This window comes from Strix aluco, chromosome 1 (assembly GCF_031877795.1).
Source record: "Strix aluco isolate bStrAlu1 chromosome 1, bStrAlu1.hap1, whole genome shotgun sequence".
Lineage (NCBI taxonomy): Eukaryota > Metazoa > Chordata > Aves > Strigiformes > Strigidae > Strix > Strix aluco.
This window is the reverse complement of record NC_133931.1, coordinates 163,762,357-163,779,352: the sequence shown is the minus strand read 5'-3', so window position 1 is coordinate 163,779,352 and position 16,996 is coordinate 163,762,357. Positions and strand designations below refer to the sequence as shown.

The 16,996-nt window shown below is 47.8% G+C and overlaps 1 protein-coding gene across 6 annotated transcripts in view; it reads right to left on the bottom strand.

Moving 5' to 3' along the window:
- AMPH (amphiphysin) overlaps window positions 1-16,796 on the bottom strand; it is a 122,855-nt gene extending 106,059 nt beyond the window's left edge. For all 6 annotated transcript variants that reach the window (XM_074843550.1, XM_074843559.1, XM_074843569.1 and 3 more), the window contains exon 1: window positions 16,645-16,796. In XM_074843550.1, coding sequence (XP_074699651.1) covers window positions 16,645-16,713 — 69 coding nt within the window. In that variant the 5' untranslated portion in view covers window positions 16,714-16,796. The remainder of the gene's footprint in view (window positions 1-16,644) is intronic.
- Between the last annotated feature and the right edge of the window lie 200 nt (window positions 16,797-16,996).

Here is a 16,996-nt window from a genome sequence, read left to right as displayed (position 1 = left end):
TGGAAGAGAGAAGAGGCAGAAATGGGGATGGGGACTGTACAGGCTGTATATGTGACTGAGAAATGCACTGAGAAAGGCTCAAAGGGAAATGAGGGGAACCCATGTGCTCTCATTTTTAATAAACCCATGTTAGGTCTTTTTCTTTTATAAGATAAAAAACCCCCAAGCTTATCCTTTTTCCAAAATACGAAGAAACCAGCCTGGTACGCTGTCCTCTCCTGTTTCTTGTGACAATGCTGGGGTTTTCTGAGGGGTTTTTGTTGTTTATTTTTAATTAAATAAAGCAACATAAACAGTTTGCATTTATTCTGAAAAAAATCAAAGGAGGGGAAGAAGGACTATCTTTTAGCCCAGTGATTGTTTGGGTCTAGCCTACACATTGCACACCTTCAGCCAGGCCTCAAGTGAAGTGAAACAGAAAAAATAAGGTGTTGATGTGCACAAAAAGGGAGCAATCAAACTGCATGCACTTTCCAAGTATCATCAACCGACTGGTACAAACAGGCAAGGAAAAATTAGCAAGATTAAAAACAGTGACAGACGGCTCCAGACTGATCTATTAAGCCCTCTGTACTTGTGTGTGGGCGTTCGTTGCAAGGGGACCAAGCAAAAGGTTCGAGCAATGGAGCCTGCACGCATCCTCGCAAAACGGTAGCACAGTGACACGTCAGGCACTTCCCCCCAGTTGGATGTAGTAGCTGTGCAGGTTTACTGAAATTTGCTGAAACAGTTATAATTAGCTGCAAACTCACAGTATCAGCGAATTAGAAATATTGATTTATGCAGGCCAAGGGTAGGTCAACCAGGAAGTTTATGATCCCAGGACAGATTTGCTGCTGGCGTAGCCAGGCAAAGTCCCTCCGAGCAAGGAGAAACCCCAGCTTATAACTGCTCAAGATTTCACAACACGGCTTCTGACATCCTCAAGGTAAAAATTCCTCTTACCTCAAAATATACGTATGCACATTACTACACCTATAAGCACAGGTGTGATTTGCAGAAAGCTATTCAACCAGCTACAACTTAAATCCAGCCTCATGCAGAGCCAGTACAGAGAGTACACGTAGTATTAAATCTTGCGCTAGCACAGTGAACTGGATTATCTTTAACCCGCAGAGCCTCATCCGGCTGCAAATAAAATCAGCATGAGCAGAATCAAATCTTTAAAGGATAGCTACTACTTTGATTTGATATCAAGTTCATCACAATTTGTAATAGGCATAAATCCTAAATACTATGATGGATGTAATCGGTGTTTCTTAATGCATGGCTCTGATCTGAATTCTTTTATTCTGACTAAACTCCCACACAATTCAATTCAACATCAGGTTTTGTATTAAAACAACTCAAAACATTAAAAAAAAGACAAAGGGAATAAATGGATCCTATGTGGAAAGCTGGGTGACACTGTATTTTTGCACATTTTTTTGCACATTTCTTCCGGCTATACGTACATGGGAGTAATCTGCAGAGTCCACTATATTTCCGTAAGATTATTGACAGAGTAAAATACCTCTTGGTATGAGTATGAATCACAGAAACACTCATGTCGATGAAGGACCATTCCCCATACAAATCAACCACTGCCTCTTCTTTTGACGGTGGTGAGGAAGGAAGAGCTCTATCACTCCTACGCTCATCAGAGACCAAAGGATCAGTCAGATCCCAGATGGGAGTACAGGCATTTTCTCATGTCTCTGGTAAAATTAGCTACGGCAGATTTTAGGGACCAAGCAACAATACACACCCACACATCCAGGATTAGAAAACAACCCGTTGTTTTGAAATTATTATGCTCTTTACTATAGCTCAGGTTTACATAACACAAAGAGTAACTGGATTTGATATTCTACAACAGATACACTCTTCTGGAAAATATTAATTGTAAATCTTAACAATTTGTCATTTTTTCTAATATAGCTATAAAAACACTTCATGTCACACACATCAGTGTTCATTTTTGTACATATTTGAACCCCTAGTCTCCTCTTTTCTTATTTTTTAGTACGTGGAAAGATATTGACAAGTTACCAACTTTCCCTTTAATTTTAAATAGGTAGCCTCACTAAAACTTAAACTCTCACCTAGAAGTGCTCGCCTTTGCTAACCATTGTGTCACTTCAGTCCTATATCAGCACAATCTTGTGGGTATCAGACCCAGTTTCTTCATTGTTTACTAAATTATAAATGCTTTGAGGCCGAGTTCTTTAATTCTCATAGCATCATACATTATATAAAAGTTATCCAGCCATCTGTTTGGGTTCAATTTATATTAACACATCCATATCAGCATAAAGTTATTACAAAATTCTTAAGGCTGCAAATGTGAAAGACAATTTTTTAATCTTAGTTCTTAAGTAATACAGAAAAGGATGTTGTAGAGAAGGTATAATGTTTTCCTAAAACTTCAGATAGGAGTTGCATTTTATTGTGGGATAAGGTCTATAAAGAAAATCGACGTGTATCCCATTCAGGACTGACAGAGCCTTACAGCAAATGTGGTAAAGCAGGGGAACTTAGCTAGTGGCTTTTCATCTTGACCATTGGTTGTCTACCAGCTCCCCGTGGCAGCAACGTTCCATGGCAGGCTGGTGTTCAGTTTCCCAATGATTATTCTCATTCACTTCAGCGGATGCCCAGTCTGACCACGTACCAGTGTCAGCTGTAATGCCTTTTACATGTCTCTGTTTTGTAACCGGTCAGTGACTTTGCTGTTGTGCATCAAACTAGGCTGACCCTAGTTTTCTATGCAAAAAAACATTAGATTAGGGATACAAAAATAACGTGCTCTCACAACTTAGCTAATACCGTAAGGACCCGACTAACTGCATTTAGGACGCAGATCCAATTTTTTCCTGGATGAACGCGAATGCAACCCCCCTCTCCTGCAATGCACAGATACCCCCCTGCCCAGGCATGGGGCTTGACACACTTCAGGTGAGACCTTGCTTCATGCCACACCAAATGAAGGTTTGGAGAACTCCTGCTTTGCCGGATGGAGATGAGGATGCAGACAACGCACCATGTTTTCACAGAGTAACCTATAACTGTACTCTCTGCATCTCCCCAGAGCCACCACTTCTAGACAACTGAGGGGTGCAGGGTGGAAACCCTCTGGTACCACATACAAGCAGATGCTAGCAGCACACAAAGGCATATTCAGAAATAAGGAACTGAGTTACCAACAACCCTAAATTAAATGAGGAAGGTCAGTGGGAAACTGAGCTCTTTTGAAAGTCCCAGAGCTAAAAACCTTGCATGAAACATACTCTTTTTACTACTTTTCAGTAGTACAGCAAGTAATTTTGGCCTGATAGGAAATCACTTGCTCACTACTGGTATAGCTAAAGTTAGTTTAGATGTAGACTTAACCTGTTGGTGTACATATTTTACACTGTTTGTGACTCTTTTTAGAAAACCTTTCCCTGCCTTTCTGCTATTTCTACTTTTTTTTTTTTTAATAAGACTTAATAAAAAAGACAGAAATCCATCACAATCCACCAGAGGTGTTTTTTGGTCAACACTTAATGATAACACGTCCCCTGAAGCAGAACTGAAAATACCCTGAGCTTCAGGGAGAGAGAGGAGGAATAACAAGTGCTTTGCATCTGAGACTGACTTTTCACTGCCTTTTTTTTTCAGATCCATTAAATGTGAAAATATTCTAAGATGCAGTAATGTGTAATAAAATTTGCTTGATTGGTGACTGCTTGCATGCAAGCAAGGAATCTTTCTGTATAATGGAGTGTAAAACAATATCCTTCTTTGAGCCAGAGGAGTGAAAAGTCTGGGCTGGGTTTATATTACTCCTTCAATCTCGCAAACACTCCTGGTAACAGATACTCCCGAGCAGTCCAAGGCCTCTATTAAACAGCCATACTTCATGGTAAGCCTTTGGTAGGATAGGCTACTGGTGGGTGTCAGCAAACAGACACCAGTATAAACGCTTTGGAACTGGAAATTGGATACTCGAGGGAAAAAAATGATTTATTGCTCACAAAAATAGATCCTTCAGAAAAGTGACTTAGTAATCCTGACACTGCACAGTGCCTCCTTTAAAATACACTTTCTAATGGGGTCCAATTTTTTAAATTCTTTTCCAGATAAACACTCCTGTGGAAGACAGCTCTCACTATAGAAACCAGAACTGAACAGCACAATCCAAGTTGAAACACTGAGCAAAACACACCGTACTCAAACTTGCATTCATCCTGCAGTCTGCAAACACAGGTTCTTGATCCAAAATATCTGTCAGTCCATATTTGAACCATATTTGACAGAGCTCGTTCCTCCCTGTATTGCCATGTTGCTATGTCATGACTCTTGGAGATGTAACTCGTAAGGAGTTAAGATGCCATTCAAATGGCACGGGTGTGTCAGCTAAGGGTTGCCCAAATTCCTTCCTGATTTGCCTCTCAGCTTGGCTGTCAAATCAACCTAGATTCTCAGCCAACTTCTGAATTACCATTTATTTTTACCCTATTACAAAACTTTGCACAAAAGATGCTGGCACTATGCTTGCAACAAATATGTTCTTGGATTGGTGCTACAGGAAAACATGATGCCAGGGTGGTGGTAAGAATAAAACCCTCTTTAGCTCTGCAAAACGTCAGTGAGGTTTGCCTTCTCTGAAACATGCTTTTCAGACCTTGGAAGTACAGATTTCATACAAGGGGTTTTTTTAGTACAAGGACAGGGGCAGAAGTTCAAAAGCCCTGGGGCACACACAGCACCTTGACTTCACTGAATCTGGGGTGACAGCACTGCTGGGCTAAACCCTAAGGTGACCAGTTGAGTGAGGTTGGAGTTGGAGTGGGTTGGAGTTGGAGCTCCCCGATAAAAACAAAGCTTATGAAGATAGCCCACTGCAAACTCCTTCATTTTGCACATTTGCACGTCATGCACTTCAGTCTTCATTACCAGGCAACTCTGCTCTCTATTTCACCTTCCCTGTCTTTCAGTGTTTCCCCAGGTACTCCGCACTGCTTACGTGGGGTGCTGTCACTTCATTCCCAGCTTCCCACCACACGGGGAGGACCTGGGTCAGCCCTGCAGACCCTGAGGGAATAGCCCTGTTCCAGCAGTACCATCTGTCCCTCCTCTCAGGCACAACAAGAGGCAAATAAAACAAGATGAACATTCAGTGCTCTTCAAAAGTCTGCAACGTTTGGAAGCCCAGTACTGATTTTTTAAACGCACAATCATCTCTGAAGTGTGCTGCTGTGCTCACCTATCAAGTAACCAGATGGCACAACAGAAGTCAAATCGTTTTCTAAACGGCTTTGGTGGTTAAGTCTGCAACAATTTGTTTGGTTAGAGGTACGAGAAGAGAGGAGGGGAATGAGAAAGCAGCAAGGAAAGGATGACAGGAGAAGAGAGGGACAGAGAAGGAAGAGGGGAGATGAACAAACATGAAGGAAGATACAACTGTCCTGATACTAACTCTGCCCACACATTTTTGCTGAGAATTAAGTAGGACAATATTTAGAGATGTGCTATCAAGAAAGTTACATTTTGGCAGTTTGCAAGACTGTCACATCCTAAGGAATATATTCATTTCTTTCCTAATTAATCCAGAAACTATTTGAGAATATAGAAGGAAGGCTGTACTATTTTTTAAAATAAAAATTTCCCTGCAGATGTACTTGCACATTTCTTGAAATCCAAATTCCATATTTCAAATTCATATCTCATCTCCAAATGTCCAGCTTGGTTTTGGACCTCAGCCAGCCATCTTCTCACCTGGACATTAACCTCATTCTGTTGTGGTTGTTTTCAACTTGCCACTTCACATATAATGAATCCACTCCTTTACTGCTTCCTGAACATGGTCCTGCAGTGACCATGCTGTGGTTGCAGCAGCTAGCCATCCCCTGCCTGCCCAGGATCCCTTCAGTTACTACCATGCACTTTTCTCCCTATGCATTTCTTCCCTGAGCAATATCAGCCATGGGGACATCGCATGGGGACATCTGCCCTAAGCCTGCACCAGACCAACCTGCCTCTGGACTGACTTGTACTCTCAGGCCAAAATACACCCAGGAATTTTTCTTTTCCTTTGTTCTGCCTTTGATCCTAGCACTTGTGTGTCCTCTGTGATAACAACGTGGTTAGTACAGATCTGAAAAACATGAGGCAATCAATTAAATTCTTTCCTCTCTGATTAGTCTCATTAACCATTCCTTATGATTTTTACAGGACTAAAATTTGTTCTGTACTTAAAATTACTGACAATTTCACTTTGAAAAAATGACTTCATGCTCATAGCAGATCCATTTCAGCAGTGCTCTTTATGCATTTAAAAAATTCATCCAAACTGCATAGAGTGGCTACACCAACATGAAAAGATAACATCCACATAAACCAACAAGGATTTAGGTGCAACAGCGTCCACACACAGATCTGTACAGGCTTAATAACAGTATCACTTTTTTTTTTTTTAATTCCTCTACATGCCCTGCATGCAAATAAGTCGTTAAACAACTTCCTGAATCTAAACCGAATATACGCATTTTCTGTGAAAAATCAGTCATTTCTCAGCTTTCAAAGACTGATTATTCTCCATAGAAAATGGATCGTCTTTATTCAATCAAGCATCTTCTCTGTGTGCAGGGTTTCATCTGCTTCTACTTTGTGCTTAATGTGCGTTAACCCTCATGCATGTGGGTCACTTAACTGGGCTTTGCTGAGACATAAAGCGTGAATCATCGGCAGAAATAACTGTGTTCCCATGGCACTGCAGACCATCACCTACCTCCGCTACACACTGCTAACCCCTTACGCTTCTGTAAGGACACAAGCAAAAGCTTACCAATGATCACAGTCTAGAAAGGAAATTCTGATTCTCTGTGTTCTTTAGGCAATTTTTATTTTCTCAAACCCTTATTTTGCTAAAAATAAGACATCAGTCTATTCTTATAGTATTTTTCAAATTGAAACCTGGGAAAAGTTTCTTGTAAGCATGTGCAGGCACGAGCACACACTATAAAGATGGCATTTTGTGAAATGTTTCTGGAAAAAATAATAGGTGTTTGTTTGCTAATTTAAACTAGAAATTATTTTTCAAATGGTTGTTGTAGTGACAGCCCAAGACTTTGGCAGGCCTTCCTCTCCTCTTTTGTATCACAGATAAAGAGGACTGATTGCAGTTCATGGGCTATAGCACTGGCCTCTACCACTACAAAACACATATTTAGGAATCTTGTGGGTACAAAAAAGTGGGGTGAAAGTGACTCCAAGCTGAGCCTTCAAGGAAATATCAAAGGAATTAATCTGCTACAGAAACAGGTGGAACAAAGGGAGCAAGCAGGAGGTTTTTGTTGGAAAAGAGGTGGTAACAAAAAGAAGGAACAACAACAGAAACAACTGAGAAGTAGTAGCAGGGCACTGGGAGTCAAAGACCAGACACTCGAAGTGTGGTCCAGCCCCTGACTTCTCTGTGCCCCCACCCATAGACAGGCTGCTGAACTCCTCTCCCATTGCCCCACCAACCTTCTTAGAAAACATCTAAACAGATTTTTACCAACTAAGTGCTTGTCCACACCACTCCCAATTTTGCAGTCTCTCACAGGTGCTCCTGTCCTACAGATAATGAAGAATAATTACTGAGAAAACAGAAAGGTAGAGCAGCCAGGAGAAGGAACAGGCTATTTCCTGCATCAGCTTTCTCAGGGCACGAACGGACACTTCAGAAACGTGTCATACGCATCTTTACTGCAGACCTATGTTTTACCTCACCCTCTTAAACAGAATAAACTCCACTTAGCAGATACTCAACATGACAAAACAACACAACTGTTTTTCCAAGATGGTCATTGGTTTATGATTCCAGCAACTATTGACTACCTTGCTACTCATTAGGTCAGGAACAAATTATCTTGTACTCGAGAACAGCAAAGGCTCAGTGATGACAGCACTGATGCTGCAGAATATTTAAGGAAGAGCAACCCAGCACTTGAAACACTTTGGACTGGAGGCTCCAAGGAGCTGAGTTTGCAGCAGAGCCCAACGAACTAAACCAAACAACGGTGCCCTAGGGAAAATGCTGTCCATGTGGAAGCAGCAAAGCCATCTGCTACCCCTTCTCCCCCCACTGCAGTCCCTGAGGTGAGCAGGATGACTGGCATAGCAGTGACTGCTGCCTGATCTGAGGGTGTGGTGGGGGTGAATCCCACTGTGCATATTTTAGGCAGGTGAAGAAAAACCCTCCTGCCAGGCAATTTCAGGGACCTATGGTCCTCTTCATGCAGGCAACTGCAAAAAAGTGTTAAAAAGGTATCTTTCACTCTTTATTTTCTCCCAAGCTCAGTAGTCTGTCATTCCATACTTGTTTTTATTACCTGGCAAGCCAGTAAGAGGGGCACCCTGCAGCCTGGCCAGCCGTGCTGAGTTGCTGCTGGCAGGGCAGGCACAGGCATGCTGCTCTTCCCTCCATGCTCACCCTCACCTCATACTTACCCTGCTTTTCTCTGCTATTTATCCCCACTGAAGTACCCAGCTATGACAGGCACCGAGCAGTTTCCTTCACAGTTCCTCCTAGCCAGCACAGAAAACTTGGGCTACTGAGATGAAAGGCAAAGTGTATTCCTGTTCCATGCCCTCACTCACTGCTCTCTCACCCTCACCATCTGCAGCAGCTGCTTGGACCAGGGGCCAGCAGCACATCCTATTCTATGAGGCAGGGCATTGGTGATTAATCCAGACCAGGAATTCCTGTATTTTCCAGACACACAGGTTATCACCACCCCAAAATCTCTCCACTACGTGCCTGTGAAGTCACACTCTTTAATTGTGCCACAAGACATTTCTCAGGATGGTAAAACCCCACATCTCTGACCCTAGCGAGGCTCAAAGATGAAGCCCCCAGTCTGAAGCAGGATATGCTCAACTAAATTGTTACAAATCTTTCTGACGTGAGCACGACCTGCTCATTACCCATGGATTTTTTTTTCCTCCCTGTACTCATTGTTAGAAATGCCTGAGCTGTTTCCCATGGAAAACCAACCTGAAACAAAAGAACCTGAGAACAGCAGCACTCGCTCAGAGGGGGGGGTCCATCTGGCCCAACACTCTGTCCCCAAAGTGGCCAACCATCAGTACCTACAGAAGAGAACATGAGCGGTGCATGTCTGCTTCTGTCAGGGTCCTGGGGGTGCTCATAGGCCTCAGTGGCTGGGACCAGCCTTCCTGGGACACCCCCCCCCCCCGTCCATCTCCTGCCAAGGACCCAGGGGACGTGTCTCACCTCAGCCTGGGGCCTTCAGTCCCTGCCCTGCAGAGAGCTGCTCTCCTGGAGGGACCCCTCAGACCTGGCTCAGAGCTGCTCATGCAGAACTCTCGGCATAGCACAGTGTAACTGTTTCCTCTTCTCCCCTCTTCTCCTCTTCTCCCCTCTTCTCCTCTTCTCCCCTCTTCTCCCCTCTTCTCCTCTTCTCCCCTTCTCTCCCCTCTTCTCCCCCCTCTTCTCCCCTTCTCCCCCCTCTTCTCCCCTTCTCCCCCCTCTTCTCCCCTTCTCCCCCCTCTTCTCCCCTCTTCTCCCCCCTCTTCTCCCCTCTTCTCCCCTTCTCTCCCCTCTTCTCCCCTTCTCTCTCCTCTTCTCACTCCCCTCTCCTCTCCCCTCTCCTCTCTCTCCTCCTCTCTCCTCTCCCCTCCCCCTCTCCTCTCCTCTCTCTTCTTCTTCTTTCTCCTCTTCCCTCTTCTCTCTCCTCCTTTCTTCTCTCCTCTTCTCGACCTCCTCTTCTCTTCTCCTCTTCTCTCTCCTATCTCTTATCCCCTCTTCTCCCTCTTCTATCTCCTCTTCTCTCCTCCTCTTCCCCCTGTGTCCTGTAGAGTGAGCACTTTTTGCCTTCCCAAACTTGCTCCACCGCTGTGCTTCCTGGCCAGTGATGCAGGAGAAGCGCTCTTCTGCCTGCCCGGCGCTTGTGTTGCAGGCAGGGAGAGCTGGAAAGGGGCAGCTCCGGATGGGGCAGCAAGCCTGGAGCCCTTCCAAGCACAGGCTGCTGGGCACGAGCAAGAACCCCCGGGGAAATGGAGCCAAGGGAAGAGCAGAGTCGCTCCCGCTACAAGCTTGCGATGGGCAAGAGAGCCAGGGAGAGCCAGGGCACGAGGGGGCCTTGGAGGGGCAAGAGCTGCAGGCAAGAAGCGAGCGAAAGGGCTCAGAGCCTTGGCAAGGGGCTGTGCTCAGTGCTACAGAGGACAAGCAGCAACCCCCAGGGGCACCCTTGGGGCCCACCCTGGGAGTCTAGAGAGCTTCCTCCCCCCGGACACGGGGCACGAGGGCCACCTTCGTGGAGCAGGAGCAGCAGGCACCTGGCCAGCATGGCCCAAAGGAGCCCTGGCCAGGGGCCGTGCTCAGCGCTGCAGAGGAAGGCAAAAACCCCCTGAGGACACTCGCTATAGCCCACCGTGGGGGAAAAAAAGCCTTCCTCCCCCCAGCTGCAGGGCACGAGAGGCCATCTTCGTGGTGCATGAGCAGCAGGCAGTGACCCAGCCAAAAGGGACCGGAGGAGGCCTGGCAAGTGGTCATGCTCAGTGCTGCAGAGGAAGGCAAAAAACCCCGGGGACCAGTGCCAATGTGCCCCGGGGGAAAATTCCTTCCTGACCCCAGCAATGGCGATCGGCTATTCCCTGAGCAGGTGAGCAAGACCTGCCTCCTTGTCCCACAGGCTGGTCACGCCTCCCAGGAGATGCCCGAGCCCTGTTCTCCCTCACCCTGGAGCCATCTCAGGGGCTTCTGAGAGTGGCCAAAGGCCCCCGGCCTGATCGACCTTGGGGACAAGAATCCTTCCCACGCCTGGCAGGGCACCAGTGGGTGCTCCAAAGCACTGGGATCCCTGGGAACATCCCTGCATCCCATTTCTTACGGCTGCTGCCCCTGGCTCCGCAGGGGATGAGGACGGCGAGCTCTGCAGTGCTCCTCAAGAAGGCATTCCCTTGGGCTGGCCACGGCTACCCAGATGAAAAGGCCTGAGAGCCTCGGGCACCTCCAGGGGTTGGTGGTTCTTCTCATCTCCTGAGGGGTTTGTGTCTGTTCCCTGAAGGCTGAAGCAGGATTTCCTTCCATCCATCCATCCGATGGGCTTTGAACGTGGCCATGCCAGGAGCTGACCTTGCAGCGGAGAACCTCCAGGCGCCTCCTCCAGCCACTGGTCTTCCTCCCTCAGCCCCCTCCCAGTAATCCCACCCTCCCCTCAAGGATCTCCTCTCAGATGTCTTCGGGCTGCCCCCGGGGGAGCTCTGGCAGTGGGACACTGGCAGGTGCCCCCTTTTATACTGCCCCGGGGCCCTGTGACTGCTGCGTTGCCGGGGGTGGCACTGTGACATGGGGGTGGCACTGTGACATGGGGGTGACTGACAGAGCCCCCATGCACAGCCCCGCCCACCCCCCTCCACCCAGCGCCCTGCGGAAGAAGCCTTTGGGGTGCTGGCCCCAAGGCAGTTGCTGTGCCCAGGAGGCCCAGGGGCTGTCCCTGCCCTTGGTGGCCATGCTCTGGGCCCAGCTGCTGGGTGTCCCTGACACATCCTCTGCCACTTGGCTCCAGGGACAAACCCAGGGCTGTTACTGTTCTCTCAGGCCATGGCAGAAACCTGCCCTGCAGCCCAGAGACCTCCCCTATTTGCCGTCCCCTCTCTGTGCCAGAGCTGACGACCATGAAGATACCTTGGGCTGCCTGCATGACTGCAGGAATAGCACTTTTCCATTTGTGGAAACTGATATTGTAAGGAACCAGTTGCATCAGTTGAATATTCATAACTCCATGGAGCCTGAGGGGTTTCATCCCAGCGTTCTGAAGGGACCCCTTTTAGTCATCTACAAAAGGTCCTGGGAGGCTGGAGAGGTCCCCACCGACTCGAAGCTAGTCAACACTACTCCAGTTTACAAGAAGGGTGTGAGAGAACACACAGGGAACTACAGACCTGTTAGTCTAACCTCAGGACCTCAAAAAATTGTGGAGATCATACTGGGTGCTACTGAAAGGCATTTAAAGAACACTCAGCATGGGCTCACAAAGGGAGAGTCCTGTTTAACTTAATATCCTTCTACAATAAGGTCACCCACTGGTGGATGTTGTTTTCCTGGGTGTTAATAAGGCTTTTGATACTGTCCCTCTCAGCATCCTTCTGGACAAGTTGTGCAGCTGTGGGATGAGCAGATACATAGTGCGCTGGGTGAAGAACTGGCTGAGCAGCTCACAGGGTTCCAGTGAATGGGGCTACATCTGGCTGGTGACCAGCCACCAGCGTTGTTCCTCGGGGCTCAATTCTAGGACCAGCTCTGTTCAATATTTCTATCAATGATCTGGAGGCAGGAGTTGAATGCACGGGTAGTAAGTTTGCTGGTGATACTAAACGGGGAGGTGCTGTTGACTCTCTCGAGGGACAAGAGGCCTTGCAGAGGGATCTGGATAGATTGGAGCATTCGGCAATCATCAGTGGTTGGAATTGCACAAGGACAGATGCTGGATTCTGCCCCTGGGACAGAGTAACTCTGGGCACAAGTCTAAACTGGGAGAGGAGTGGCTGGAGAGCAGCCCCGCAGAAAGGGGTCTGGGGGTGCTGGTTGACAGGAGGCTCGTCAGGAGTCAGCAGTTGTGCCCTGGCAGCCAAGAGGGCAAACCACACCCTGGGGTGCATCAAACACAGCATAACCAGCCGGGCAAAAGAGGGGATTATCCCCCTGTATTTAGTACTGGTGCAGTCTTACCATGAGTATTGTCTGTGGTTCTGGGCCCCACCATTTAAAAAGGATGTGAAAGTACTTGAATGTGTCACGAGGAGGGCACCAAAGCTGGTGAAGGGGCTGCAGGCATGTCCTCTGAGGAGCAGCTGAGGGCTCTGGGTTTGTCTGGTTTGGAGAGGAGGAGGCTGAGGGGCGACCTCACTGCTCTCTGCAGCTTCCTGGGGAGGGGAAGGGCAGAGGGGGGTGCTGAGCTCTTCTCCCTGGTACCCAGTGCCAGGACGCATGGGAATGGCTCAAAGCTGTGTTGTCGAGGGAGGTTCGGACTTGATATGAGGAAACATTTCTTTACTGGGAGGATGGTCAAGCCCTGGAAAAGGCTTCCTGGAGGGGTGGTTGATGTCCCAGGGCTGTCAGTGTTTGAGAGCTGCACGGTGCCCTTAACACTGTTGTTTAACTTGACCTGAAGTGGTCAGGGCGTTGGAATAGATGATCATTGTAGGTCCCTTCTAACAGAACTATTCACTTAGACAAGGAGATAACTACTGTTATAAATTGGCTTAGCAGCTTGTATTCAAATTTCCAGAGGAACCTAGGGGTACAAACTCAGCCTTTTCATCCAAGTAAACTTGTCCTCAGAACTGACTCAACCAGCTCCAGTTACCAATACGACTATCCAGGTTTCAGTATAAACAGACATTTAAATGCATGTGTTTCATTTACTTTTATTACTGGGATGTAGGCTCCTAAGTTGCTCTGATGCTTTTAAAACTTTAATCGAGGTTCTTCAGCTGACTGTTGGCAGCTTCCAGCAGATGCTGCAAGCTCAGCACATCCATGCTTCCTGAATTTTGGGGGACAAGTCATTGAAGAAATGCATGAAGAGCAGTGTAATTTAATAGATGGGACACTCATTGATTCAAAATCAGGGTGCCAGGCCACATATCCTACCACCAAAAGTACCATCTTCTGGATGTGAAAATTGGAGTGACCAATTATTTCTAGTTGTTTAAAAATCACGTTTTATTTTGAGTACTAGCCTGGTCCAGCCCATTTTGGACAACTGCCTTCTTGCCCTCATTAGCACTTCAGTTCATGATTAAGTGCACAATTGTCTTCTTTCTTGAGCTTTACAATATTTTTTAATGTCATCTGGCATATCAAGCCATTGACAAATTTACCCATTTCCACAGCGTAGAATGATCTAAATATTTCTGGAATCTTATAAGAAAAACCAACATTATTGATGTTGTCAAGTCTGCTCTATCACAGATGGATGATTGCTTTTGTTTAAACTAGGAAAACAGAAAAGCATGCATCCATGTAACTCTTGGATTTAACACTTATAATGCAAGACAGATAGATTTGCCCAATATGGTATGATTTCATGTCAGTTATTTAGCTTTTGTCATATAAATAGTGACTAGACACACATGTATATGGGCACATGCACCACCTACACTTACAACTCAAATTTCTCCTAGGCTGCAAGGAACTGAAGATGACAGCATCATTAGAAAATAATTTCCATAGATTGAGGTTTATGTTTTACAGCCAGTCCATGTTTTTAATGCATATGTTGCATCCATAACAAATAATAGAAAACTATGTGTAAATGCTGTATAAACACAATTGACTATAAGGACACATTAATTAAACTGAAGGTGCCCTAATTCAATATAAGCCAACTCAGAATGTATTTTAAAACTTTTTAAGCCAGTGTGGTATTTACACACCTGTCACAATGCCATCCTACTCACACTATCAGAAATCAGATAAATCATAGAATTTAAAGTCCTAGATAAAATTTACTTGTTGTCATCATGTACCCAAAGCAAACAAACAAAAAACAATCATTCTGTATCATTCCTATTTGGGGGCCTTTTATTTTTTTTTTAAAGTAAAGTTTTAGCAAAAGTAATGAAGGATTTTATGTTGTATAACCATAGAGGAACTCAAAGCTAACCGTAAATGTAGGCACGGGAGAGCACGTGCACAGCTCACGCAGTAACCACACAGGCATACCATGAAGAGGGAAGCAGGAATACAGAGCTACATGGTACTGTGACCTGCTCTGTGTCCGGCCACTAACAGTTTTCATTCCCTCTAAATAAGCAACGTTTAGACCCACTGACATAAGAAACAGCCACCATAATGAGGCCAGATTTGCCAGATGCCCAATTGCAATACACACAGATGAAACCAGACGAAGCGGAGGTAGGGCAGCCCAGCCGCCAGAGCCCACCAGCATCCCCAGTTCGCACCCACAGCACCCACCCTGGGGCTGGCGAAGCAGCAGTCTTTGCCAGGACACCAGGACCTCAGGTACTCAGATTAAGGTGCGCTCCCTGGTATGCCCACACATTTCTGTAAACAAGCCCTCCCATGTTTGAACAGACACACCTGGACGCACTACGTGTGATTTTTAAGACCTACACCAATTCTCTACCAGAATGTTAATAACAACAACACTGACAAAGACACAAGGAAGCACATAGTATTCTTAGGCTTCTGCTCCAACTACCGACCCAGCTCAGCTCACACCATAAAGTCATTAGATCTCTTCAAACTATTAAATATTATGTGTTTTACTACAAACCAGTTGCAAACCAAACCTGCAAGAATGGAAATGCATGATGACTTTGGTATCAAAAAGTCGAGTACTTTATGACCTTGTGAGCTAGACAGGAGCATTCGAAAGGGAAAATCCATCACCTGCCTGTGACAGCCTCAGCTACTAGATTCTTAAATAATGACATGATTATATACGAGACTTTTCTACATATTGTTGCAATTTTTATTTCCTTAGAGCTCCACAGAGTTCAATGTGTGGCAAAAAGGAAGTGGAGATTTATAGGTAGTGAAGTATGAGAAACAGTCGTCATAAGATAATCTCTTTTTAATTCTCCAGAGCCCTATTACATGGGGCAGGTAACAACACAGGATACACACTAGAGGGGTATAAAGGTTTCATTAGCCCTCAAAAGAAGTGACTTGCAATGCTTGCTGACAACTGTGCCTTTCAAATTCATGCTGAGAACAGCTTTGTGACAAACTGTACTAATAGCTGATACAGATGCTATATATAGTCACACACAAACGCTCTGCTGCTTGGTGTCTGTATCCGTGGTCCTGTTCCGAGACACCCAACAGCTGAACTTGCATGGAACATCTATACCTATCAGCTTTTATCAGCCAAGCCGAACAAAATAAACAACGGCCAACAGGACCCTCATGTTTTAACAGAAACTCCTGCAAATTCTCCCCGACTTTGCCCGCTGTTCATTTCCAGGCTACGGGAACGCAAGAACCGGCGCCGTTTTCCAAGGCACAACACCCCCCCCCCAATCTGCCCAACGCCGTGAGCAGCCTCATGACATTGCTGAGGAGCTCCCCAAAACCCGAGCAGCTGCGACTGCGACTGCCAGCACCCCCCTCCCGCTCCGGCCGCCCTCCCGGGGGTCCCTCGCACACCAGGGGGTTTCTGTCCCACCGCTTCGGCCGGGGATGAGCCGGCGCGGATATTAAAGGCACCGCAATCCTCTTAGGAGGGCGGGCGGCGGGGCGAGCCCAGCCGAGCCCGTTATTCCCGGGGCGGGCCGGGGCGCGGCCGCTCGGCCTTGCCCCCGCGGGCAGCCCCGCTCCGCCTCAGGGGCGAGGAGCCGGCTGCCGGCCCGGGCCTGCGGCAGGGGGACACCGGCGGGGACCGACCCGCCGGCGGGACGCGGGGGGGGCGGCGGTGAAGTGGGCCGGTTACATAATAACGCGCCCCGCCGCCCCCCCAAAGCCCAACCCGCTCCCCGGCGGCGGCTCCGCACCTCCGCGGGCAGGGAGGGGGCAGCCGCAGCGGCGGGGAGCGGGGCCGCCTCCCCTCACGGACCCCGGGCACCGCTGCCGCTGCCCCCCCCTCCTCCTGCTGCCCGCCGGGGCGAGGCCGCCCCTCCCAAGCCCCCCCTCCCTCAGCGCACCTTCTCCTGGGCGCGGTTGAGGCGTTTCTGGACGTTTTTGGCGAAGATGCCGGTCTTCATGTCGGCCATGGCTGGCGGCGGGGATGGGGAGGGTGGGCTGGGGGGGAAAGGCGGGCGAGGCAGAGCCCGGCGAGCGGCAGCGACGAGGCAGGGATGGAGGGAGGGAGGGCGGGCGAGGAGGAGGAGGAGGGCCTTAAAGACACAGCGGGGAGAGGCGGGGCCGCCGCCGCCGCCTCAGGTGAGCCGCGGCCCCCCGCTCCGTCCGCCGCGGCCCGCCCCCGACCCCCGGGGGGCGGCTGTTGGGCCCCTCGCAGGGTGCGCAGCGCTGTCGCCTGGAGATGAGGCAATACCT